The following is a 27,998-nucleotide window of genomic DNA, read 5'->3' as shown; positions in this document are numbered from 1 at the left end:
CGCTCCGTCCATCATCACCTTTGGTTTTTCTTTCCTAACAGGACCTATGCACTGGATGGGTATCTGCCAGGACCCCAATGCATTATGAAATGCTATTTGGGTTTATACTGATATAAATAACACAGGAACTCAATACTCTATACAAATACTCCAGAATCTTTTTTATAGGTCCCGTAGTGTAACATTCCAGAGATCTACCCTAAACCACCCCTGCTATTTCATTTGTGTGGTTGGTGTGTTAGCTGATATGTTAATACCATAGGCTTTTCCAATAGCTGACTTATCTAAAATTGGGTCAATACTGAACAATACAAATGTGCATGTGCTGCACAGAGTATGGAAGAATAAAATGCTGTATCACTTCATTTTGTGGATATCTTGAATCTTACCCCATGCCTCCTCCAGAAAGAGACCTCCAATTAGGGCAACAGCTGAACATTATAATATGTTGCATTCTCTATGCTAGCTGTTCTATGCAATTGGAATATAATTAACTCTACCTTTACTGATACTTATGCGATGTATTAACAGATTCTGACATTTAGAAACTTGAGATATTTTTCTATCCATGTGTTTTAAAACTGCTTTGAGATGGTTATTGATCGAAACACTTCTCTCTTAATAAAAATACCATTAAATTAAGAAGACATTTGGTACGAATAGAGAGTTCAAAAGAGCCACCATGCATTTCACTTCTCAGCTACTACACGTTCCCCAACCACACGTACGTGAGCTCCTGTTCTGTTGGTTGCCAAGTCCCAGTGCCTGTCTCTTATCCACTTTGATTGAAAGCCTTCTCTGTGATTTCTCCAATCCAGACACATTGTCTTTGTAGCATGTGTGGTGAATGTTTGCATCAGTAATTAGTTGTCTATATGTGGTACTTTTTTGTGTTCTGCCTTTTTATATTTTCAACTTCGTACTTCAACAGATTATTTGATGCATCAGTAAGATTTCATAAACCATCTTCTGTTAGAAATTTGTCTTTATCCTATCTCCAAATCCACATATGTTTGGTTTAATTCAGCCCATTTTGCAGCTTTTTGGTTTGATCTCTATTTGATTTATGAAACCATGGGTCAGATGTACTAATCTAGTCTCAAAATACCCGTTATAATTTCCGACCAGTATTTTTGCGACCAGAGTGCTAATTTTCAAACTAGCCTATGTACAAATAGGTCGATTTTCAAATGACTGATTTCTAGTGGGTCACACCTCATGAATATTAATGAGGTAGATTGCAAATTGCAACCTACTAGGAATTGCAGCAATCATAAGTATGGTGGCCTGTTGAAGTCAGCAGAGCACCAGGTCTGTGATTGCTTTTATATAAAGCATTATTTTCTTTAAATACAACCATTCCTTAAAGGAAAACAGGATGTGTTTTAACAAAAAATAAATATTTGTAATTTTCAATTTTAAGAGTAGGAAGTGGTCCACTCGACCACTTCCTTCTTTTAACCCCTCCCATGCTCATGATGAGCTCAGCTCGTCATGAGCCACGGTGGCCGTGTGCTCATGACGAGCTGAGCTCGTCATAACGGCCGCAACGCTCGCACACGGGGCTAATTCCCCCGCTGTGCTGAACGTTCTACAAAAACGGGTGTGGCCGTGACGAGCTCAGCTCGTCATGAGCACACGGCCACCTTGGCTCATGACGAGCTGAGCTCGTCATGAGCCGCGGGGTGCTGTTCGCGCTCCCCCGACCCCTAGCACAGCGGGGGAATTAGCCCCGCAGGAAAGGGGTTAAAAGATGTGTTTTTGAATGTTCACAATTAGGAAGGGGTCCTTGGGGTTCCCTTTCAGTTTGAGAATGGCTTACCATCTCCTTTTAGGAGATGGTAAAAGAGGAATATTTTTTGACCAGAATTCAGTCTCAAAACATTAATACATGCCATTCCAATTTGGTATTTGGAAGGGGTGCCCTCAAACCGCTGTATCTGGTCCCAAACACCAACATGCGATTTGAAAATATGTTACCGAATCGCAATTTGAATTTGATACATCAGAAAATGCCTTTTTGTGGTTGCAAATGGGCCAATTCTGTGCATTGTGCTATTTGTGATCGAACAAAGACTTCATAAAACTGACCCCAAGTCTGTTTGTAAAGTTTTCAGTAAAGAGAATATCTAGGAAAACATATTATGACCAACCTCGTAATAGCATTATCAGTACTGCTCTCTGAGGCCTCAATTCCAAGACTGGTGGAACCCGCCAGCATCTATCAATCCACCCATGCATCCTTTCATGCACTCACCCATACACTTATCCATTCATCCATGCAGTTAGTTATTCAGCCATTTTGCATAAACTCACTTATCCGTTTTCAAAACACTCTCACTCACTTACTAATCTGACTCATCCATTCAGTCATGGATGCATTGTCACATTCATCTACTCACCTACAGGAGCGGCCCATGCAGGTAAGAGCGGTAGGGCGGGTAAGGGGACTCAACAGACAACGACGAGGGAAAATTAATTATTTTTTTAATTTTGCCTCGTCGTGGTCTGTGGAGTTCTCCCCCCCACACCCCATTCCGCCCAACCGCTCCTACCTGCACAGGCCGTTCTTGCTCACCCATCCCCATCACCACAAACTTACCAAATAATAAATACGCACTTTCACTAGCCAGACCTACTAGGTTTGCCAGTTCATATTTTATTGTTTGCCAAATCTTATTCTATTGTTTGCATCGATTTTTCTCATTTTCACTCCAACAAATTATTTTTTCTTATAAATTCTTTCCCAAGGCTTTCATTTTCTGACTTATCTTCTCTTTTATTTTTGAAATGTTAACCTATTCTCGTATTTGTCCTCATGGAGCTAGAGGTACCACCATGGTAAGTTTTTAAACAATCTATTACATATTAAGTAGTGAATGATGAAAATGATAAAAATGCAAAGAGGTGACAACGTGTTAATGTTCAATGTTTAGATTTGTAAACACAAGGGTTTGCAAAATCAACTTTGAGTGCCAAATGCATCTCCTAAAAACAGATAATAGCACCTTGCCAGGCTTATTAGTTTTGGGGGGCAGCTTGCCAGCTTACCCGATTCCCAGTCCATCCTCGGACCAGTAGCTAGCAAAGGAGCATTCAGTTAAGTGAAGTTTCGGCTCAGACTATGTGCTTGTGTTTTAGGGTGGTTGATGTCAGTTGCATGGACGTACTCGGTGTCATCGATGGACTGTAAGGTAAATGGTGCAAATGAATCTTTTGATGGACAAACTGGGTGTACATATATGAACTATATGCCTACACATCTAAACGAGAGGTGCAGTTTCTGTCTAGTATCTCCCTAGATCAAAATCATATCTTGAGACTTAAAGGATGGAGGCAGACCTTCTATAACCCCTTTCTTGAGCAATGAGCAATCTCCTACATTAACATTGAGCTTGAGTGTCTCTATTGTAGCTTAGTATATTCATTTTTGCTTGCACCATTGCCCCGATAATGCTGAAATAGAGTACGTAGTCCTAGGGAGTGTGGAATTTTTTACTTCGAATGATCATGCTTCATATGCAGAGGTGTTCTTTCAGGTAAGCCTGCCTTATAACATTGTCAACATCATTAATTTCCTAATGTATTCAAAGGCTCACCAAAAACAATACAGACTACAGAACCATGAAAATATTACCTCTCGTATTCTCGACTGCCACTCTTCAATAAACTCCGGGGATGTGGCATTTACCAGGCTAGCATTTTGCGTCCACTCCGGGCATTGCCACTTCGGCAGGGAGAGCATGGCAAGGGTGGGGGTCAAGAAGGCAAAGGTGCCACCTTGCAAGATTGGGAGTCTGAAAAACATTAAGGCGAATAGTTATTGGACCAGGTCATCTGCAACAGTGGGTGAAACAGTGTTGGTAACAAAGCAAGTCCTTGGTCATGAATCACCCACCTCCTAAGAATCAATTGGTCTTCACTAAAGGGCCTGTTACAAGTAAAGGTGCTATTTATCGCACCTGTTAAATAATGATACCCTGGGTTTAGTTATGTATTGGTGCGATGAATAGCATCTAATATGAGTTATTGGGGAAAACATGCACACTTTGGTGTTTAAAACATCAAAATCGGCATGGACAATAAATACCATGCACATTTCCCGTTAAATTTCAGCAGGTTTGAGCCACCAAAATTTAGCAAAGCTTGAGATATTTAACCTATTCGATAATTACTGCATGCTTTAAATACATTTTAACTCGTAATTGCGGCCAGTGCATAAACAGGGGTTTATGCTTGGGTCGGACTATAACGAGTAACTCATAACCAAGTCCTATGTGTTTTGCTTCCATGGCTACAGATCAATTGTATTTTTTCACAGTTTTGTATTTGCATGTATTGGTATTTCTGACAAATTTGCACAATGCAATATCAGATCATGTGTATTTTATCATATTTCACTGACTAAAATGGCAAAAGGACTTAAAATATATACTGCACTTAACACATTTACTCTAAAGAGTTCCTTAGCTATTTGAGAAAGATCATATTTCTCTACAAAATGCAAATGTTGAAGAGATGTTAGGGTTAAACTGCAAAATCATAAAAAGCTTAACTTTTCAAATTCCTGTAGGAAAGAGCCCCTTTCTGACATGGTCACCCCCATTTTTTGCCTGATATTAAATGTGATTTCGACTGAAGGTGCACTGGGTCCCTGCTAACCAGGTCCCCAGTGCCAGATCTCTTTTCCAAAACCGTATAATTGTTCCCCTCAATTTGCAATACCTTTAGCACTCTGTGTCTAAGTCCCTAGTAAATGGTTCCCTTGGTACCTAGGGCCTGTGGTACTAAAGATGGTCTCTAAGGGCTGCAGCACAAATAGTTCCACCCTTGGAGACCCCTCACCAAACACATGCAAGACTGCCACTGCAGGCTGCATGTTTTGGTGCGGACCAAAGTGAAAGCACTACATGGCACTCATCCCTGTGTGTCATGTCCCCTAAAACTGTTTGTAATATTTATAAGTTTCCCTTACAGCAGGCCTTACAACCCTAATGCAAGGTTCCTTATATTACATGTGAGGACATATCCGCCTCAGCAGATATGCCCCTGTGCTGGTCAGTTCCATTTTTTGCCAGTGTAAGTGAGCAGAGAAGCCGTTTTAAAACATGTACTGGACACTGGTGAAAATAAGTTCCCCAGATACATGACGGCTTCACTGAAAATATGGGTGGTTGGTATCAAACATCTCATATTAATAAACCCACACTGATTCCAGGGTATGGATGTATTAATGCATGGACCCAGTGGGCACCTTACAGTGCCCCCTGAAAACCTACCAGCACTTGGTGTGTTGGCTGACTAGTTTCTGCCAGCCTCCCAACAGAGACGACTTTCTAGCACCCAGAGGTGAGAGCCTTTGATCTAAGGAGGTCAGAAAAAAATCCTGCTCGGTAAGAGGGTGTTCACACCTTCTCCCACAGGATGACATGCTAATTAGTATTCCAAGGTAGGGGAGCTTCAAAGAAACTACCGCCTTTGGAATTCAAGTCCGGCTTCCCTCACAGTAGAGGAAGCCGACCCCTTTTGCCCAAAGCCCACTGGCACCTAGACAGGTGGGGGAAATTAGCTCATCATGTATACGTGCCCACCCCCCAGGCTAATACCACTCCTAAGTTTGCATAAACTGAAGTGCAAACTACTTTTCAGAGTTAGCCATCTTAATTTTGGCAAAGTGGCCAGTGTTAATTTCCATTTCAGGGAGTTCTGAAAGGCATTTTCAGTGGTATTTGGTATGGTCCACATAAACAGTAATTAATTTGTTTCAATAAGAGTGAGAGGAACACGAAATAGGTGAGTTCACTTCCCCATGGTATATGTAAAAATCAAAAAGAGCTATCTATTAGTTAGAGACTCAAGGTGTGTGTGTCAGAAAAAAAACATTTGTTTTTTATGAAGGCCCTCACCCACCAACCTGGATGGTGGCATGCTTCATCATCGGGCCCCTCACAAGGCACCGAGTGTGCCTCGGGTGTGCTGCGACGTCTGTTTACAGCGGAGCGGGTTGTGTTAAGTGTGTGTGCAGTGATGGTGTTGAGGGTCCCAGTGACCACAAGGGTAATTTTTAAAGTAGGCCCTTGGCAGTATTAAAAACAGAGCAGCGGATGTGTATGGAGATGACTATGAGCTCCCACATCCAGTGTGGTGAACATGTTTCAGCAAGGCGACGTGTTAATTCTGGCTTTCATCAGGACCTTTATGTGAAATGTGAATTAAGTAGGTGGTTTACAGAATGTGTTTTAAGCCCCTAAGTGATGCACTCGATAAGCTGCGCCATATGTGAGAGGATGGTTTCCTCTAGTTTTGTACCTGTTAGGGGTAAAAACCAGACAGACAAACACACATAGATGAGTCAACATCAGGTCAGGCACATTAGCATTGTGTGGTATCATGCCGTCGTGCCTGTTTAGTAATCGGAATAAAAACTGAGGTGTAATGAGGTAAGTGTCGGCTCATGGTTCTGAATTATCATTTTTGATCATATTATGCGGTATCATGCCATAAGTTCAATAGCGGGAAACATGTATACATATGCAGTGACAGTTGTGCCAAAGAAAGCATGTAAGGCATTCACTTCTTACTCTGATAATATTAGAGTAAAACTCCATGAGTCCCCTGAGGGGGTCCGGCTTTATGTCACACTCTGGCGGTTTAAAAGAAGAAGAGAAATGAGGCGGGACCCTACAGTAGTCTCGAGAAAAGTCCCCTGTGTCAGGGTCTTCATTACAGCATCCCCCCATACCCCCACACTTACTTCCTCACAGCTCGGTACCCGAAACTCCACCTACTTGGCCTGTACAGGGACTCTGTCGGTGAAGGTACTGGGTTCCAGCGGTGTTTAAATACATTCATTGTCCCGCAGATGAAGGCAATTTCCTATCAGGCGCTAGCAGCGTCTAAAATGGAGAACAGTAAAAACAGAAGACAGACCTAGCCTTATAGCATCATGGGAGTATTGACTGTCACCTGCCTCTTCTAATAAGGGCATTGATTTATTAAGGAAAGTGTTGATGATTCCGCCGACAAGGCTCGGTTAGGTTAATGTTTCGGGGCCACATAGTATTAAGGGGGCAAGTCCGGTGCACAATAAACGGACTAATCCCTTGTAGCGGCCACATGAAATGCTTTCTAAAGTATGTGGGGAAGAGAAGAGAGACTATAATTCTGTATTCCAGCCAATAACGTTAACTAGAACAATGCAATCGCGATAGCGCTTGGTGGAGAGTGGTGTCAGCGAAGAATTTATATTACCCCAAAAATTTTATACGGCAGATGGGAAAGTCTCAGTCATGGTAAAGAGAGGGCTAAATAAGGCCTGCTCACCTGTCAAATGGGGTTGGTGACAGTGGTGCTAATGGTGGCATTACTGCTCCCTTTCGTGTCGGACTGGGGCCATATCAGTATTAAGCCAGTTTAGGGTTGCCTGTAGTGTAGAGATGTCTGCAGTTAGTTCTAACTTTAGAGAAGATACAGAAGACGAGTTAGTCACCTAGATAACGTGACTCAATTGTTAAGGCTGTTTCAAGGGATATTGTCATTTAATCATTGGGTATGGGTAGAAAGGCGGTATATCCAGCGTTGTTCTTTGGCAAGGAGGAATTTGTCATTGTTAATGTTTTGATATGGTATGTGTTCTATCACTGTCCATGACATATCGTTTGTGGTGTGGCCTTCTTCTATATAGTGATCCATGAGTTTGCTGGTGTGTACATTGGATGGTGCTATGATGTTCCACAGATCTTGTCCTCACTTTTCGTGTTGTCATGTCAACGTAACAGAGTTTGAAGTGGCATTCAATGAGGTATATTATGTTGGTTGAGTTGCAGTTTGTATGTTTTAGTTTACGCCACACCTTTCCTGGCTCCAGGTTAAGTGTCTTCGTAGGTTGTGTCAAATGGCAAACACTGTAGTCCCCGCATGGGTAATGTCCAACCATTTTTGGCAATCCCCAGGCGTTCAGGACTGTGTTGACCGTAGTGTTGTGGTTTATCTTCGGGCGGGTGGAAACGAATTGGTCTTTGAGGCTGCTTGCCTTTTTGTATGCAAAGAGTGGTTGGTCCCCATTTCTTGCTCCTGTATTGAGAATACGCCAGTTTTTGCGTACTATTTTTGCCACCTTGTTTGATGCTTCATTATAGGTCGTTACGCATGTGACCGGTGCTGGTGTATTGTTCCTGGAGTTGTCCTCCAGGAGTGCCTCCCTGTTCTTGTTGCGAGCACGCTTTTTGGTGGTTTGGATGATCTTGTTGGGATAACCTAGTTCCCTTAGTGTTAAGGTGAGATCAGCTGCTTGTCCTTGCTAATCTGAAGTTGAGCTGCAGTTCCGCCCTATGCAGAGGAATTGACCAAAGGGGAGATTCTCTCTGAGAGGGCGAGGGTGGAAACTGTTGAATTGTAGCAGTGAGTTTCTAGCGGTTGGCTTGTAATAGGTAGAGGTCTTTAGGGTTCCTGCTTCATCTTCAGGGTTCCTGCTTCAGCCTCAATTGTGAGGTCCAGGAAGGCTATGCTCTGTGCACTGGCTTTGCTGGTGAACCATAAATAGGGTTCACGTCCATTGAGCCAGTTGAGAAAAGTGGACAGAGAGTCTTCTGTGCCAGCCCAGATCATAAGAATGTCATCTATGTACCGACGCCATAACCTGATGTTGCTGGTATATGGATTGGTGGCTGGAAGGCTTTGTGCCTTTTCAAAGTGGTATACATATAGACCCGCCACACTGGGGGCAAAAATGCTGCCCATGGACGTGCCATTAGTCTGGAGGTAGAACTCACCTTCGAACTCGAAGTAGTTCTCCTTCAGAGCTAAGGTGGCACATTGCAAGATGAACTCCCTGGGGGTGGTGTATTCCCAAGTAGTCTCCATCAGCACATCATAGAGAACCTTTAGTGTGGGATCTTGGGGGAGGCTCGTGTAGAGGCTTTCAATGTCTAACCCCACAATAAGTTGTGATGTGGGGTCACAATATGTGTCTCTTTAATGAGAGTAAGCAGATGTTTGGTGTCCCTTATGTAGGTGGAAGCCTTCCGAACCAATGGGTTCAGAAACAAATCGTGGTACCTAGAGAGAGGTTCCAAAAGTGAGTTAATCCCTGAAATGATGGGTAGTCCAGGTGGTGGTCTTGTCTCTTTATGGCTCTTTGGCACCGTATAGAAGTAAGGGACCTTGGCTTTCTTAGTATATAAGAAGTCTGCCTCCTGTTTGGAGATACATTGGTGATCCTCTACTGATTCCACCAGTGATGTAATGGTGGCTTGTAGCGTTTTAGTGGGGTCTTCTCTCAGGCGTCTGTAATTTCGTCCCCCACTGAGTAATCTGCGGCATTCAGTGATGTAGTCCTGCTTGTCCTGGATGACGATCCCATCCCCTTTATCCACCGGCTTGATGATTATGCTGGGGTTCTCTTGTAGTTGGTGTACAGCTTCCTTTTCTTGCTCGGAGAAGTTGTTGTAGGCTGTGGGTAAATTCATGTTCTCCACCTCATTATAGACGGCTTGTTCAAAGGTAGCTATTTCCACAGGGATACCCGACAGGGAAGGAATGAACGTGACATGAATTTTGGTCTCAGGCCTGTTTTATTAGTGTTAGTAGTAGAAGAATCTGCGGTGGTTGTTTCTCAAAGAAGGCTTTTAATTTGAGCTTGTGGAAGAAATCCGCCAACGTTATGTGGAGTTGAAATTTATCCAGTCATATTGTAGGGACAAAAGATAGCCCATTGTTGAGTACGTTTTCTTCGATTGGTGTGAGGAGGGTTGACGCAAAGTTGAATACCAGGGATACTGATTTTGGGTCCCTGGTTGTTAGCGATGTCCGCTCGGTCCCGGTTCCCTCATCTTGCTCCTGGTGTTGGCACTGACTGGTCCATCTTCTTCTGCCCAGTGGACCTGCTGCTTGTTCCTTCTCCGACCCCTTGATATCCTGCCTTGTCCTAAAAAAGGCAACATTTAGTTGTGTTGATAGTAGGCTTGAGGTGCTGGGTCGTTCAGGGGTGGCCATCCGAAGTACGGGTTCTGGGGTGGGTGGGTAAAAGGTGGTGGTCCAAAGTTCTGGCCTTGATGTTGTGCTGTGCCCCATGGTTGTTGCCATTGTGGCCTCTCTGTTTATAAGAGCCCATGCTGGAATCGCTGAGATAGAGGTGTTGTCTCCAAAAGTGTCAGAGGACCTGTCCTGCTTCTGAGGAGACCACTATTAAAAATTACCCTTGTGGACACTGGGACCCTTAGGACAGCTTTTAAACCTATACCCTCAACACCATCACTGCACACTCACTTAACACAATCCGCTCCGCTGTAAACAGACGTCGCAGCACGCCCGAGGCACACTCGGTGCCTTGGGTGGGGCCCAATGAGGAAGCATGCCACCAACTAGGTTGGTGGGTGAGGGCCTTCATAAAAAACAAATGTTTTTTTCTGACACACACACCTTGAGTCTCTAACTAATAGCTAGCTCCATATAAACAGTATTCAGGATCTTATCGTCCTGTGAGTAAAACTGGATTGTGATTGAAGAGCACCTTGGGATTGTTAGAGCAAGCCCCTATACACTCATAATGGAATGCCTGGACTCTTTGCACAATATATCTCATTTTGATATATTATATAAAGAGCAGGATTCCTACACTTCCCCAGTGCACTACTCATGAAGTTACATATGAAGTGTCAAATGAGATGCCAAATGACATGGAGCCACCATCAAATAGTGGATGAGTAAAATGATAGTAATCCAATTTTACTCTCAAGGAAGATCCTAAATATTGTTTTTATGGACCATGCCAAATACCACTGAAATTGCCTTTCAGAAGTCCCTGAAATGGAAATTAACACTGGTCACTTTAGGGTCGGGCAGAGTCGCTCTGCAACATGCCCACTGGGATGAGGAACGGGGCAGGGATGTCCTCTGTCCCCACCAATATTTGCCTTAGTCATAGAACCTTTAGAGATTTGGGCGAGATGGGAATTGGATAGATTGGGGGGTGCTAACCACGTGATCACGCTGTATGCGGATGATGCCCTTTTTTATATAACTTCACCACCTGAGGCACTCCCCAGGCTCTTGACACTGTTGGATGACTTCAGGGACTGACACATCATGGAAGTCAATAGCTTTCTGGAATACTCTAGCGCTATCATTGATGTTTGTGCTACCCCCATGCCTATACATGCTGCAGAACGTACCTTGCCCCATACCTAAGATGATTTTTACTCGACTGCAATCTACGCTTACCTCGTAGCTAAAGGCCAGTAGATGTAGTAAAGTGGCGTTGCGAGCGCTGTCCCAGAGATATGAGGAGGGGGGACTTTTTTTTTGTCCTCATATTGCCAAAAAAAAAGCTCTTGACGGAATTCCTCCGCTCAATCCATGCCAACTATTACCGACCCTTGGGTGAGGCATTTGGAGAGAAAAGAGGTCTTTCCCTCCAAGATGTTACCGTTACCTTTTCCCACTCCTGTTCACATTTCATGAGGCGTCCAATGTTACTTAGGAGGACAGGACCAATGGTACCTCGGCTTAATCATAGGACAGACTTTAATTTTTCCTTCAGTCCACCCAAGCAGCCCAAATCTTGCTTTCGCTTGATTGGTCACAAGCCACATCTAATTTGCTGTTATAAATAATATTCTTTAAACAATCTGCAAAAATCGGGGGGATTGTGGAGGGGGGACTAGAGGGTCCTGACTAGATTTGCATTTGTTAGACTTGCCATTTTTGCCGTGGTTTCCCCTGACTTTTTGCCTCTACATCCTGTATTTTTGATGCTGGGCCAGATTTCGTTTTTGCTGACTTAGATGCTTTGGGTACTTTGCCACTGCTGATCAGTGTCAAAGTGCAAGTGCTCCCTGTGTAAATTGTTATTACAATTGGTTATCCCTGATTGGCACATTTGATTTACTTGTAAGTTCCCAGTAAAGTGCATTGAGTGTGCCAGGGCCTGTAAATCAAATGCTACTAATGGGCCTGCAGCACTAATTGTGCCACCCTCATGAGTAGCCCGTAAAAGTATCTCAGACCTGCCACTGCCGTGTCTGTGCGCAGTTTTGAACTGCCATGTCAACTTGTCTAGTGCATCCCCTTGCCAGGCCCTAACCGTCCCTTTTCTTAAATGTAAGGCACCCCTATGTAGGCCCAAGGTACCCCCCTGGGCAGGGTTATAGTGAAATACTTCCAATTTTTGTTTTTCACTATTGAAAGGCTATCTCTCTAATTGGATAGAATGGGGAATGCTTTATAACATCTTACAAGTATACCTCCCATTGGGACAAGATGGAGAAATAAAGTTTGGGCTCTCTGAACTCAGACTTATTAACACATATTTTAGTAAAGATGTTTTTGTAAGTCTGTGTTTGAAAATGACACTTTTAGGAAGTAGGCATTTTCTTGTTTAACCATTCGGTGTGCCTCTGCCTGTTTGTGGATTGACTGTCTGGTTTTGGAGCGACAGGGGCTGGGGATGTGTATTTACTGTAGACACTCAATGGGAGGTTTGAGGTGTGCCTGGCTCTTCCTGGATGACTCAGAGCTGAGCTGAATGGGGCTTGGCTGCATTTAGAGTAGGGGGACGAGATTTCCTTGCACCTGAATAGGGCCTTCTCCCCTGCACAATGCTTTCTCCACCCCGTGGTCATATTGCACCAGTGAGGACAGAACTGGTTTGAACTGGCCCCAGACACCCCTGAACAAAGACAAAATGGGGTATAAGTAGTAGACCTAAAACCCCAGATCTTTAGATCACTTTCGGACTCAAGAAGAACCTTTCCCAAGGAGAAGAGCTGCAGAGCTGTGAGGAGGAGTACAGCTCATTTTATGTGTGGGGGGCGGAGGGGGCTGCAGTTGCTGTTTCTGCCAAGGAAAGAACAAAGACTGGAACTTTATTGTGAATCTGCTTGAAGAAGAATTTCCAAAGGCCTGTGAGTGCTGGCCTCCTGCTTGGAAGTCTCAGGGCACAAAGACTTCACTCTCAGCTCCCTTGAACTCTGCTGCTGAGAGTTCTGACCTGCCAGGAGGTGCCTATTCCAGTTGTGGGACTCTGGAGGGTGTTCCTCCTGTTGGGAGCTGGAGGAAACCTGAAGAATTTGATGCATCTGTCTTTTTGCAGCTGTTTTCCCGGGAGCAGCACAGACGTGAGAGAAGAATCTCCACGCATCACTGTGCCCCTGCAGAAACGATGCAGCGCCTGTTGCAGCTGCAAGAACTGATGCATCGAGGAATCACAGCTGAAGAAGCGGATATCGATCACAGATGCATCCTGGGTTTCCAATCATCGCACCTGTGCGGTGCGTCTTCCTGGCACATCACCTGCTGACCAGACCCGTCTTGGAGTCGACGCATCACTTCCCCATACAGACAAGATTCAATGTATCACTTCTCCTATGTGCAGCAGAACTGTTGCATCTCCTCCCCAAGGTCTCAGGAACTGACGCATCTCTTTGTTTCATTACTCTACCCCTCTCTCTGGCTGTTTGGCCTTGTGAATGTTGACGCATCTACAGGTACTTTTTGTAGAATCACGCATCCATAGTTTTCTATGGACCAAATTGCTGGAAACCTTTTTTAAGTCCTATTCTTATCACATGTATGTTGGATTTTTGTCGTTTTGGTCTAGTTGAGTTTAGATAAAGATACTTTATTTTTCTAAACTGGTGTGGTGTCCAATTGTGGTGTTATCACTGTATTACTGTGTGTTTTGAGTACAAATACTTTACACCTTGCCTTTGGGATAAGTCTGTCTGCTTGTGCCAAGCTGCCCAGGTAAGCAGGGGTTATCTAAAGTGTGTATCCCCCTTACCCTGACTAGAAGAAAGTGGATAAAGGAACCTACCTCTGCCAACTAGAAACCCCCATTTCTAACAGAAACATTATGCTACGCAGCTGCAACAAATGGCCGGATGGTTAGAGGCTGATGATAATTGGGAAAATCGCTTTATTGCAGGAATGGTGACGGCAGAACGCTTGCCTGTGGCTCTCATGGAGGGATCAGGAGTCGAGCAGGATCAACGATACATGGTGTGTAACACTGCACACATATGGCAACAGTACGTTAAAACAACACTGAAACATGCCCCATTTCACTGGGAACTCCCCATATTGATATCAGCCACTGCTCAGCAAACGATGAACAATATGTCCTTCCAAGTATGGCAGAAGGGTGGGTGTAAGAGCTTGGGAGACCCTTACCCCGGTGAGTTCTTTCTCACGTACGAGCAGGCCTGTGAGGACTTTAAACTAGGGCAGGGGTAATACTTACATTATGCCAGACTGGCTGACATTACCAAAGCGACCTAGCCCAAATACTCTGCTGCCCCACAACCCACATATATGTTGGACATACAGTTTGACCTGTGGCGGGGGTGCCACCTGATCACCCACCTATATAGGGACACGAGGCACGATCCTTCATGTCCTTCACCTAGGTCTCATGCAGTATGGGATACATACCTCAGTACCCCAGTGGAGGATAGTGAGTGGCGATCTATTATAGGGCTTACCCACACTCTATCTTGCAATGGCTAATTTAAATTGATTCTTTACAATTTTATTCAGCGACACTACATTGAATAAACCCTATTAGACCTGATGGTTATCTGAGATGTAGAACTGGTAGTGCCGACTTTTTACACTTAGCATGGTGGTGCCCTGCAGTACAGGGGTACTGAACACAAGTGGTGACAGTATTGTGTAGGATCACACATATCCATATAGACAACACGCCACTGCATTGCCTGTTAGGCCATATTAGAAAACTGAAGAAACATAGGATGGTATACAAATTCTTACACTTGGCCTTAGTATTAGCCCGACAGAGAGTGGCCATCACATGGATGGGGCAGCACTACCCCACAGTAGAATGCTGGGACAGAGATGTACAGAAATGGGCTGAAGAGTCACATATGAAATTACATAGGGGGGCTGACAAATTGGTAGATGACCTCAGAGACTGGAGGGAGCTCAGTGAAGCTGTTATCAGGCTGAGGGTAGACACTGACTCCATGGGGTGCACGGGTATGGAAGTGAGTGAAGAAGAGGGAGCAAGAGGGGGGCTGTTCATCCTGGTAGATATTATGAGTGTCCACAGAGTTACAGGGTTGAGGGAGCCCTTCGAAGAGCCCACTCTAGATAGAAGGCTTGTGAATTAACTTCTTATGAAACCATGTACCTATGAACTCAATCTAACTGCTGATACCATGTATATGTACCTCTGACAACTATTTTTTGAAAATGGAAAATAAAGGTTTAAAAAAACAAATGCTTCCCACTTTTCCGAAATTCTGGCTTAAAACGATTTTCATTGAAGCAGTCTCCTCGAGAGTAGGGTAAAGAAAGAAAAGAAGATTCCAGTAATTTGTTTTTTGCTAAGCAGCTGAGTACATTTGTTATCTATTCTTGAAGAAACAATGGCATCCAAATTCATCACTAAAGAATATTTGGCATACCTTGTTTACACAGCAAATGCAAAAGAATAAGCTCATGCTTGGCTACTCTAAAAATGAGGTCCTCTAAAACTATTATTAAGATATACTTCACAGGAATAAAAAAGATGGCTTAGACAGAAACTGGTTAGAATTTGACCTTGCTTCTAAAAACACAGCCTGCTAAACATTTTGGAGAATGGTGAGCATGGGCTTCTCCAACTTGTTTACCAACAAGAATGCCCATATTTCAGCCACGTATGGGTGTCTCATTGCAAGACTACTTTCTGCTCCGCTGGTTGAGTAGATCTACAATTCACCATTAATGTTGGGCCATCCACATTACGTCTAACCAGCCAAGAAAGAACTGAAGAGATCCTAGGCTGGTTCTTGGTGCATTAGATTAATTTAGCAGTAGAGTCCAGAAGAAAACAAAAATATGCCTGGTCCATGATGGGGCTGAAAGACTGTCCATATCTAGTGGAGACCCCTTGTTATGATCCACACTCACCTGTGTATGTTGTGTGAGCACAGAAACAGACCTATGAACTTCATTAGTATTCATGTTCTCCGCTGCAGAGGAGATCAAAGGTGCATACAGAGTGTGGGTGCGGCTTGTAATAGGCTTTTGCCGTTGTAATGCTTACCTTATGCAAAGCATGCAATGGGAACAAAGGAAAACTACATTTCCCAGACTGCCATGGGACTCTCTCAAGATGTACAGTGGTGGTGGCCATCCTTGACCCACTAGCTATACGTTCTTTGTGGTTCATAACATTCCTTGCTAGGCAATCAATACACTAGTTGCTGCAGCTAGAATCCTTGCCTTGCTCCAGAAGACGGATTTGATTGTGACATTAGGCAACGCCCGCAACATTTTATGGCTGAAATATGTTGAGAATTTTATGCAGGACATTGGCCATCCTGAATATTTTAGCCTGCCCGATAGCATGAATGCTATTAAACGTGAAGAGTTTAAAATAGTTGTTATGACACATTTAGGAGAAAACAGGTTAACTCTCAAACTGAATAAACCCATAGTGATCCATCATCAATTGATTACAATCATGTGTAATATTCAACCATACTTGCCACACTTCCTGAGTAGATATGACAGATATCTCCTGACCAGATTTAGGTTTTGGGACCTTCCACCATCTAATTACGTACCCTACTATCAACAACTGGTCTAGGGAATTATGTTGATTCCCTAGTGATAATGTTTCACAACAAAGTACAAGACACGCGGTTATATTCTGCAAGTTTTACACTATCGAGAGGTTAAGATAGTTAAAGCCATTATTAAAACAGGGAGGCTGGAGGCAATGCCGCCCTGCCTTTATACATTTGCAGATGTTGGATAGCTGTTATTGTATTGGTTCTATGGTGGGCTACCTAAAAAATGTATTGAGGGTAAGGAAAACGATCAATTAGTGAATTCTGGGATAAATGTATTGGAAAATTTACCCATGGGATCTAAAATATGCTTAAAATTAGATCATGAATTTATTAGTATTACCCGCTCACCTGCGGCATATAAAAGTATTTTTTTATGTGATATTTGATGATGAATTTTTTTCTTCTGTATGTATGCTTTTATGATTTTAACACTTAAAATCGAATAAAGCTCGTTTTGATTTGATTTGATTTGATTGTGACTTCATGTCAGAGTGATTTAGGGAATTGCATACAGAAAAGTATGCTGGATAGCATTAGAAACTAAGCACTGAGACTATTATATTAACTCTATACTAGAATATTCTTTGAAATTGAAAACTCTATAAAAAAGAGTGATTTTGTTTAGCATTACAAAGTCAGTACCAGAGTCATTCAGTTTGGTAACACACACTTTATGGCAAAGTCATCTTGTTGGAAAATGTGAACTATATGCTGGATAGAAGTACAAACTCTATACTGGAGTCGTCCTTCTTGTATTTCAAACTCTATGGTTCAGACTTTGTTTACTTCACTTGATTCTGTATACAAGTGATGGGAAAGTGAATACATATTGTCAGAAGCTAAAACATGATTTTAATGTGTATCAATGTGTACTCATTATGTGGCAGACCATTAACTGTGAGTGTTAAGAATTATTCACATCAAAGATTTAACTTCCAAACTTCTAAAGATAACTATGCACACAATACATACTACTAAAGGAAATCATAGAGTTGTCAATCACCTTAGAGATAGGGCTATACTGAACGCATCACATAGTACATCATATGACATAGTGGAACCTTTGAATTATACCTGTGTTGTCCAAAACCAAACAGAAAGATCTCTTGTAGATACCCACACCCCCATAGTGCAGGTTGAGATCAGCAGGAAGAACAGGAGAGCTGAGCCTGAAGATTTCTGGTGCATCTGTTTCTCTCTCTTGTCCTATTCCCCTCTATCCCCAACTATTGCAAAATGGCATACAAATAATTTGCATAGTCATCAAAAGGTGCAGGGAAGTGACAATTTTAGCATTGTGCTTGTTAAAGCGCCCTAGATGCCTATTCTACAAGTTGTTTTTAAGTTGTGCTTACATGAATTGTCCTTTCTTGAACATGGAACAACAGCACCACCATACCAGTTTACAATCAGTAAAGATGCTTCAAACAAATTTATAGAAATGGTAGGAAGATCTCCATATACCATCCCTTTTTAGTGAATTTAGAGAAGGCCAGCTACAAAGGTTCAAACCACCATTCTTCACCAACTGTTCACCAAAAAGGAAAACTATTAGTCGCTTTCAGACACTAAAACTTTGCGTTTGACCTTTCTGACATGCTTTGCTCAACAAAATTAAGCAGAACTGCAATTAATTCGCACCTTGATGATGGAAAATCTGCATTCTAAAACCACTGTGTAGGTTAGCGTTGGTACTCACTGTAAGGTATCTTAAAATGGCAGTAGGAGTAAAACAGTGCGGATATCACATCGTAACAATCAATATTATGTATCTATTATGAATTAAGATTGCAGTCTGGAGTAACTAAAGATTTTTTTTTGAAGAACCAGAGCTGTTGACAAAATGAAACTCCAAGCACCACTCTGTCAGTACCAGTATCTGAGAATCTTCAAGTGTCAAAGCGGGGTCACTAAAGGAAGTTAAGAAAGGGGGGAGAGAGAAAGGAGTGAAAAACGCTATTGAGGGAGGTAGGTGGGGTAACATGAAATACATATATAATAACTATTGGGTAGTGTTAGAAGGTGGTTCTGACACTATGGGCCACCAGAATCTTTTGCTTTTTGAGCACCTAATTGTTGAGCTTTTACTGTGTTGGGACTCACCCATAGTGAACTCAAGATGTAAGAGACTGCATGGGGATTTTACTGGTGACCCCCTGGCATGACCAGGCTACTGCTCAGCAGCTGAAGTAAGGGACACCGGGCTGGTTACATGCAGACACATATGTAAATGCGTGTGCACACGTGTAGGGGCTGCGCAGGGGAGATTCCTAGCGTGTGCAGTCCTGGAGCAGCTACAAGATGAAGGGTGTGGCAGGACTTGTGCAGAATTGGGTGGTGACATGGAATAGGCTTTATACACTGGGAAGAAACATTCCAGGGAAAGTCAGTGTGTTTTACTGTGTTTCACTTCATTATTCCCCTATGGGGATGTGGAGCCCATGTGCTAGATTACCTTTCATAAGGCCTACAGATCCAGACACACACTAAATTCCACTGTAGCGGATGTGAAAAGGAGTATTCTGCAAAGTCCAAAGTCATATTTGTACTGCTTTTGGGTCATCCATAAATGTCACATTTCTCTGAGTCAGCCATAACCAGGGCCAGGCTGAGGGCTGACCTCAGCTGGATGGATTGATAACCTTTCTGCCCCTAGGAGAAGGTTCCCCAGTGGGGTGCCAGGAGCCCAGCCTGGCCCGAGCCAAACAAGAGGTGGGGGAGCGACGTCGTGCCCTGTGAAAATGTGATCAAGGGGCCCGGGACTACATCCCTGGGCCCCAAGGAAGGAGAGGGGCGAGGAGCACCATCGCACCCCTGTGAAGAGGTCCCGAGGGGCCCGGGACCCCATCCTGGGCCCCAAAGCAAAGTCAGGGAGTGCCGTCGCGCTCCCCGTGAAGATGCCCCAAGTGGGGTGCCCGGAGCCCACCCTGGTGCCCACGCAAACTGCAAAGTATGGGGAGTGCCGGCGCGCTCCCCGCGAAGAGGAGGGGGCCCGGGTTCCCACCCCGGGCCCCAAAGTGATGTGATGAAGGGGGGGCACCGTCGCACCCCCCGAAGAGGTCCAAGGGCCCGGCACCCCATCCCTGGGCCCCCAAGAATGATAGGAGGTTGGGGGAGTGCCACCGCACTCTCCCGCAATCCAGCCGGACTGGCTACCGGGACACGTTTGCCCGCTGAAGTTGGCAGACCAGAAGTGATCGGCCGGCTACCGTGGCAGCACACGAGGGTAGCCGGTGGGGGCAGCCGGGGGTGGGCTCCCCAGGCTGCCTTCCAATGCGAAGGTCCAGTTGGAAGCGGGCCCCCGAAAACGGGCCAATCGGCCGATGGTGGGCTCCCAGAGCCTCATTCCCTCACCTGGGGGTCAGGGTGGGACTGTGCCCCCCAACGAAGTCTGACGATGCGGCGAAGCCACAGGCAGCACAGCGCGGCTCTCCCCGGCACAGCAGGAGAGCCGCTCATCAGATATTCATAAAGAGGAGCTGAAGCGCCCCAAAATGCCTTGCAAGGCATGGGGAATTCCTCATTTTTGTGTGTGGTGGCCCCTCAGAGGAGGGGGGGTCACCCTCCATTGTGAAAAGGTGCTGGGGGAGCTGCTGGAGAAGTGCAGTCTCCCCCCAGCACGAAGAGAAGTCCCACCCTCAGTGTCCTGGGGACTTGCAGAGAATAACCCCTCATGGTCTCAGCCAGCAATTAAATACCTTCTGGGCTGGAACTTTGTTCTACAGCTAAGGGTGTCTTCAGGAGTGAAGGGCTGAGTTGAGGATGTCAGGAGAAGGGCATCCCCTGGAGGTGAAGAGGTGTAATTGCACCAGAAATGCTTTTACTTTGGTTATTTCTTTTAGAGGGACTGAAGGCCACATGTGTAATGTGAAGTACATGATAGAGGTGATGTCATAAGCAAAGAGGGGTTATGTTCCCAGACATTCCTGCTAGGGTGTCTGGCTGTATAGGTGTAATCCTGTGATTTCATCTGTGATGCCTTTAGACGCTGTAATTGCACACAAATGTGATGAGTACTGTCATTCTAAAGTGATGCTTAAACAGGTATTCTTGCTGCTGCTGTTAGGTGAGGAACAACCCAGACAGGTATTCTTGCTGCTGCTGTTAGGTGAGGATCAACCCAGACTGTCACCAGAGGTGCATACTTTATGGTCAGTAAGAGATGCTCAGTCAGGGTTATGTGTCACCAAGGCAGGTGTACCCATTTTTAATGCTGGTTGAGGTAATGGGGTGGGTCCCCACTGGGAAGGTGCCAATGCGCAGGGCCCACGCTCCAGGTTATGATCAACTAACTGCATTGGGGGCAAGATGATGTGCATACACGGGAGTGGTGGTACCAGACCCCACACCCCTGCGGGAGGAGTGAAAATGTCATGCAATGTCACAAAGTAATTCCAACAGCTTATGTATATTTGTAAATTGGTGCATGGTACTGAGTAGTGTGTGTGTTTAATAAATGTACTCTTACTTTTATAAAGCAAAGTACAGACTGGACAATCAATTATTGAATGTTATTTTTGCACACCTGCAAATGGCAATTACTAGCCCACACGACGTCCCTTGAGTAAGCCTCCAACTGCTCTGCAACGCTACCCTCTGAGAGTCAGGCGCTCCAATTTGGTGTTTGGTTTCCAGTGAAGAACAAATGTAGTCCTGTTATTTGTGCAGGCCTCACAGATGCTGCCTCGTTTTCCAACAGGTAGATTACAACACATCTCCCTTCTATAAAGAACTACAACTATACAAAGTCTTCTAGTAAGAAACACTTTCCACACTATGGGCTGCTTGTGAAACAGCACACACCATTTAACTCAGTCCTGTTTTTTGCATTAGAGGCACCCATATTCATCAATAACCATTCCCTTTCAGCCTTATGTTACAGTAGTCCCGCAATTAAGACACATGGGAAGGCAAGCGTCCTGAAAATTCATTGGTATGTGGAAGACACCACTCAAGCACAAGTCTCAGCTGGATTCTCTACCACCCCACATTCCAGCTCACACATACTTTACTAGAAGACTGGTGAACATTTCACCCTAGCAAGCAAAGATCATAGCACACCCCCCTCTTCACAATACAAATAATTAAATATATAAAGGTAAAAGGGAAAAATATTCCAGAATACAATTGTACCAAGAACTAGAAGAAACAAAGTAAAGAAAATAGCGTAACTGAATATGTATGTACATAGTATTAAAAATTCAAAAGTGCACTAAAGGAATACATAACATGATGCATGAATAGGTAGTGGCCCATAAGCTAATATATGCAAATACAACAAAACAGTGAATAAAAGGAACGAACAAATAAACCATAAGTTCAGAAAACAGCTTAAGACTCAACTGTTTACTCAAGCGTTTGGTGACTTAATCTAGTTTCCTGTTGCCCTTCTCTCCGTCGTCAGCGCCATGAAACCGTTTGGTGTACGTGCACTTTAGAAGTGCTTTTAACATAACATAAGCAGAAATAAAATACATAACACACCAAGACATTTCAAAATCTTTCCACCAAACTGGTCTGCGAGGAAGTCTTGCCCCACTTATACAGCCAGTCTGATCCCTTGCATCACAATTCTGTGATGGAACATTAGTGGAACCAAAACTGATCCCCTTTTTCTTCAACAGCCTGCACATAGTCCAAACATCACCATTTTCCAAATCCACAACATTTTTCATTACTTTTTTTATTACAAAAGGACACCTGAAATTTTAACTTCCTTTCTCCACAACCTTGGTTTTTTCACCAACACAATATTACTAACCAACAATGGCACCAACTTCACACACTTTCTCTGGCTATACCTCTGTCATATTGATACGCTTTACCTATATGCTGTGTTAAGTTAGCATGAGCTTATTAGAAGATTAAACACCATTTTTCCTGTCTGCTGCTTTTGCACACAACACATAAATTGTTGTTTTAGCTTTGAGCCTAGTAGAGCGCTTTGGATTCATTTGAATTTGAATTTGAATTTAAAAACATTTATACAGCGCGCTTTCACCCAGCGGTTTCATGGCGCTATTAAGTTGCAATGGACGGCAGCAGTAGGAGGGAGTTTAGACGGGGTAAGCTTGCGCAAATAAGAGGGTTTTGAGTTCCCTCCGAAACTGAGTGTAAGAGGGCGTTGTGCGAAGGGCAACAGGGAGAGAATTCCAGAATGCTGGGGCCAGGACAGCGAACTTCGTTCCACCTGCCCTCCGTTTTTTAAAACGGGGGGTGACTAGGAGGGCCGAGTGAGAGGAGCGTAGTTCTCTGCCTGGAAGGTAGGGCACAATGGCAGAGCATATAAATTCAGGGGCAGTGCCTGACCTAGCCTGAAAGGTGAGGCAGCCAAGTTTGAAGAGGGCACGCTCTCGCACCGGCAGCCAGTGTAGAGCTTTAAGTAGCGGACTGGCCCGATGATATTTAGGGAGGCCATGAATCAGGCGGGCAGCCTGATTCTGCACCAGCTGCAGACGATGGATCGCGTAAGCTGGGGCCCCATTGTATATAGCATTACCATAATCAATGCGGGACAGTACCATGGCCATGACAATGATTTTCAGAGCCGGGAGGGAAAAAAAGCGGGAGACTTTCCTAATTATTCTTAGGGAGAAGAAACAAGAAGAGACGACCGAACCAATGTGTGAATGGATAGAAAGTTGTGAATCCAAGAAAATCCCAAGGGTTTTAACTTTAGAAACAGGGAGTGGAGGGACACCAAGTGAAGGGGGCCAAAAGGAAGGGGACCATGGACTGCAACCACCTCCGGTCAAGACCAACTCGGTCTTGTCTGGATTGAGTTTGAGGTGGTTGCAGTTCATCCAATCTTGGATGAATGTCATGACTGACTGGACGTTCTGGGCAGATGAAGGGGAGTGGGAAAGGTTAAAGATTAGCTGGAGGTCATCGGCATAATTAAACACCGTGACGTCCAGCTGCTGTAACATAAAAATGAGGGGATAAATGTATAGATTAAACAAAAGGGGGGAAAGTGACGATCCCTGAGGAACCCCGCACTCCACCTTGCGGGAGGCCGCGGCGAAGCCAGCCAGATGGACCGCTTGAGTGCTCCCCGCCAGGAAGGACTCAAGCCACGAGAGGGCCAAGCCCTCTATGCCCGCCGCCCTGACACGGCTGAGGAGGATGGAATGATCCACCGTGTCAAAAGCGGCGGACAGATCCAAAAGTATCAGGGCTTGTGGTACGTTGGTATCAATACCCTCCCGCAGCCTGTCCATCACCGAGATTACCACCTTCTCCGTGGAGTGCAGGGGCCTGAACCCAGCTTGGCAGGAGGAGAGGCAATGATTTGCCTCTACGTGGGCACTCAGGGTAGTCGTGACGTGAGTCTCAAGAACTTTAGCTAGGTACAAAATAAACAACTAGGAGGTTTTTATCTGTTCCAGAATATATAGGCGCACAACCTGGGTGACCGCAAGGTGATGGTGACAGTAAATGATCAGTATAGGCAATGAGGCGAACGGTAACCCTCACAACCGCTCTAAGAAGGACCCCAAGGGATCCCCACAATCACAGCAAACAGCAAAGCCCCTGCACTATACAGTTACAATTAATACTTGGTGATAATGATATCAAATGCAAGTAGTGAAAAATAATTTGAGCACATCAATATGAAATCTTGAAGCATTAGTTAGACATATATCAGTACAGAAACGTTCTTTTCTTGTTGAGGTATTCTTGTTTAATGTTCCTTTGTATGGGCCAACACGTGTTTCATCGCAGGGAACAGACTGCGAATCTTCAGGGCCTCATATATGAAAGACAGATTGTCGTCAAAAGAAAGCACCCGGTATGGGCATTTTTTGGAAATCAATATTCGGCATTTCCAGCAATATAAGTTCGAGTGGACGAGATTTCGGTGAATCCAATATGTTAAGCAATCATGTGGTTACCAAGCACGTGCTTGGTGTACGGCGCCGGGAACCACAAGAGGGAGACCGGTACCAGTCAGGTGTATCCGCCGACGAATCGGTACCTTTACCTAATTCTCCTCCCGGTAACCACATGATTGCTTAACATATTGGATTCACCGAAATCTCGTCCACTCGAACTTATATTGCTGGAAACGCCGAATATTGATTTCCAAAAAATGCCCATACCGGGTGCTTTCTTTTGACGACAATCTGTCTTTCATATATGAGGCCCTGAAGATTCGCAGTCTGTTCCCTGCGATGAAACACGTGTTGGCCCATACAAAGGAACATTAAACAAGAATACCTCAACAAGAAAAGAACGTTTCTGTACTGATATATGTCTAACTAATGCTTCAAGATTTCATATTGATGTGCTCAAATTATTTTTCACTACTTGCATTCGATATCATTATCACCAAGTATTAATTGTAACTGTATAGTGCAGGGGCTTTGCTGTTTGCAACTTTAGCTAGGTAGGGCAGAAGGGAAATAGGACGATAATTGGAAGGGGAAGATGAGTCGGCGCCGGATTTTTTTAGGATTGGGACGACAACCGCTGATTTATGTAGACTGGGAACGGTGCCGTTAGTGAGTGAATCATTAAGAAGGGTCAGGGGCGGGATAGGACAGTGTAAATAAATTTCCTTAAGAATATGGGCTGGGGCGAAATCCAGGGGAGATCCTGATTTGACTTGGTCCAACAACGGTGAGAGAGTATCAGTGGTCAACAAAGGAAAAGAAGACAGTTTGGAAACCGTGAGGGGAGGGGAAGGGTTTGTAAATGCAGGGGAAGGAAGGGGGATGTTAAGTTTAATTTTTACAACTTTGTCAATGAAGAACTCATTGAGTGAGTTGCAAAGGGACTGGGAGGGAGGAATTGACGCTGTGGCTCTGCCAGATGATGCGAGTTCATGGACAGTCGAGAATATTTCTTTAGAGTGAGACTCTGCTGCCATTACTCTGCTCGTATAGAACTCTGTTTTAGCATCAAGGATGCCCTTTTTATAAGTTTGTAGTACAGACAGGTAAACTGCCTTTTGCTCGGGACTGTAAGTTCTGCGTCAAGCGCGCTCGGCCCTCCGTGCAGCCAGTTTCTTACCTTTTAGATCCAAGGTGAACCAACGGTTGGCTGCATGGGCTCGCCTGACTGTGAGTCGCCTTAAAGGGGCAAACTCGTCGCCTGCCAAAGTCAGCCAGTTGTCGATGGCGGACAGCTGGGAAATGGCTGTAAGGCCAGATAGCTCGGGGCAGGTTTTGGCCAGAGTAGAGCAAAGGGAGGGCATGTCAGTTTTTCCCCATTTCCTGACCCAGGTGTTCTTGGGAAGTTGGGGTTTGGTCAAAGGGGCTAAGGCAAGGGAAAAAGTGATGGTGAAGTGATCCGACCAGGAACAAGGGGCTATTATAGGGGGTGTGGACGGGATGTTTAGTGCCCAAATTTGGTCTAGTACGTGGCCATGCGAGTGAGTCGGGCTATGAACAAGAGGTGAAAAGTTTAAACTAGTCATGAAGTTGGTAAACTCCCTAGATTGAAGGCTCTCAGCAGGATCATTGGGCCAGAAGTTGAAATCCCCCAGGACCAATACTGATGAGTTATTAATCACCAGGGTGGCCAAGAGAGTCTGAATACTGGGAAGGAAAGAAGGGGTAAGCTGGGGGGGGCGATAAATTAAAACAAAAGTGAAGGGGGCCTGATGTGAGATCGAGCGGGCTAAAAGGTAATCTATGTCAGGAATAGGAGGGGAAGGGAGAATCTGAAAATTAAAATTAGTGCGAGCGATTAAAGCCACTCCTCCTCCCCGCCTGCCGTCAGAGCGATCCGCTCGGATAACCGAGTGGGTAGATGGTAAAGCGGCTAACACATTAGGTAGGGAGTCATCCTTGAACCAGGTTTCGGTTAGAAATAAAAGGTCTGGATCATAAGAATCGATATAATCGAAAAGTTCATACTGGTGAGTGACCGCAGATCTGGTGTTTAGAAGCGTAGCAGAGGTGCTGAATACCGGGTCAGGAGGAACCAGAGGTGATGAGGGGGCAGACAGGGTCATGTTGGGAGGTAAAGCTGGAGAGACTGCTCTCTCTGGGGCTGAACGAGAAGAGGAAGAGAATACACCTAGATGCTTTAGACGGGCTGCTGTACGGGGATCGATGTCCCCATGAACCCAGTAGGAGCAGAGCTGGGAGGGGGAATATGTGATTAAACGGACAGCGTCCAATGCCCCTAGCCCCGGCCGGCCGCGGAGGGGTGCAGACGGGCTTAACTCTGGCGCAACTCCGGCGCGCAGCCGGCGCGCCCGCTGCGCTCGTCCGCTGCGCTGACGCATTAGGAGCGTTTAAGTAGGTGGATGACGAGGGTGGGGGGCGGAGTCAGCAGGGCGGGTTGGGAAGCGATTTAAAAGTCAAAAACAAGCCAGCCGCTCGTAATCAGCGGAGCGAGGGACTGCTTGTATTCAGCAGGAAAGGAGGTAATTTAAAAATAAGTGCGCCAGCAGTCTCGCGCTAGCCCTCTGCCACCGGGCTCCACGCAACACTGAAGCAAAGGGAGGAGAAGCCTAAGTAGGCGGATGACGAGGGTGGGGGGCGGAGTCAGCAGGGCGGGTTGGGAAGCGATTTAAAAGTCAAAAACAAGCCAGCCGCTCGTAATCAGCGGAGCGAGGGACTGCTTGTATTCAGCAGGAGAATAATATGTTATTGCTCTATTATCAGCTTTGCTTAATGAACTGTGTCTGTACACTGAGTGCTGAAGCCTTCAAGGATAACTTGACACAGTGGTTGTTGTGTGGTCTGATCTTCGCACCTTCCTAGACATAACATACATACAGCGGCAGCCAATTTCTGGCTTTAGGCACGTTTTATATTGCTTCACGCAGTGCACCCAAACACACTTGAAGGTGCTTCGCATGCAGAGAGCTGGTGGAAGATGATGTGATCCCCTACCACTAGGATCTTGAGGTATGGGGCCGCCCTGTTAAAACCCAATGAGACCTTCTTAGATATAATATAATATGCTAGTTAGGGAGGGTGAGAATCAGGTGTTGTTAAACCCGATTCATTTCAACGTTTTAGTATGTTGTCACCTTGTGTATTTTATGGACTACTGGCTATGCTGATTATTTTGCTTCTTATATTATGTTTGTTGGTATTATCTAAGATACTGCGTTTGAGAACCCTGCATTAGTGAATAAACATTTCAAATATGCACGTGTCCTAATTTACTCCTTGTTTTGAATTGAAATGAGTGCATAACAAAAGAGTGTTCATGTGTTCCACGTTACCTGAGGTAATCTAAGTCCATGTTCTGGTTTGTCTAAATATTGGGAGTTTGTAATGACCAATAAGACACTGTAGCTAGTCTGGTAAGGGGATTTTGGGTACTAAGGTGAGTTTTGGCACACCCTAACTTACTAAGGTTCCAAGTCCCTATGCACAGTTCTGTAGGAGAACAGGATCCCTGCTACACCTCCACTTGTATCTTTCTTAATACACCTCTCACAAAAATGTTCCC

At 44.8% G+C, this 27,998-nt stretch overlaps 1 protein-coding gene across 1 annotated transcript in view; it reads right to left on the bottom strand.

Moving 5' to 3' along the window:
* Positions 1–27,998, bottom strand: part of LOC144799650 (solute carrier family 23 member 1-like) — a 377,254-nt gene that overhangs the window by 75,276 nt on the left and 273,980 nt on the right. The window contains exon 4 of the mRNA XM_078671141.1: positions 3,638–3,797. Coding sequence (XP_078527267.1) covers positions 3,638–3,797 — 160 coding nt within the window. The remainder of the gene's footprint in view (positions 1–3,637; positions 3,798–27,998) is intronic.

Source organism: Lissotriton helveticus, chromosome 1_1, assembly GCF_964261635.1.
Source record: "Lissotriton helveticus chromosome 1_1, aLisHel1.1, whole genome shotgun sequence".
NCBI lineage: Eukaryota > Metazoa > Chordata > Amphibia > Caudata > Salamandridae > Lissotriton > Lissotriton helveticus.
Note: the sequence above shows the minus strand (reverse complement) of the source record. Positions and strands in the feature narration are given on the sequence as shown.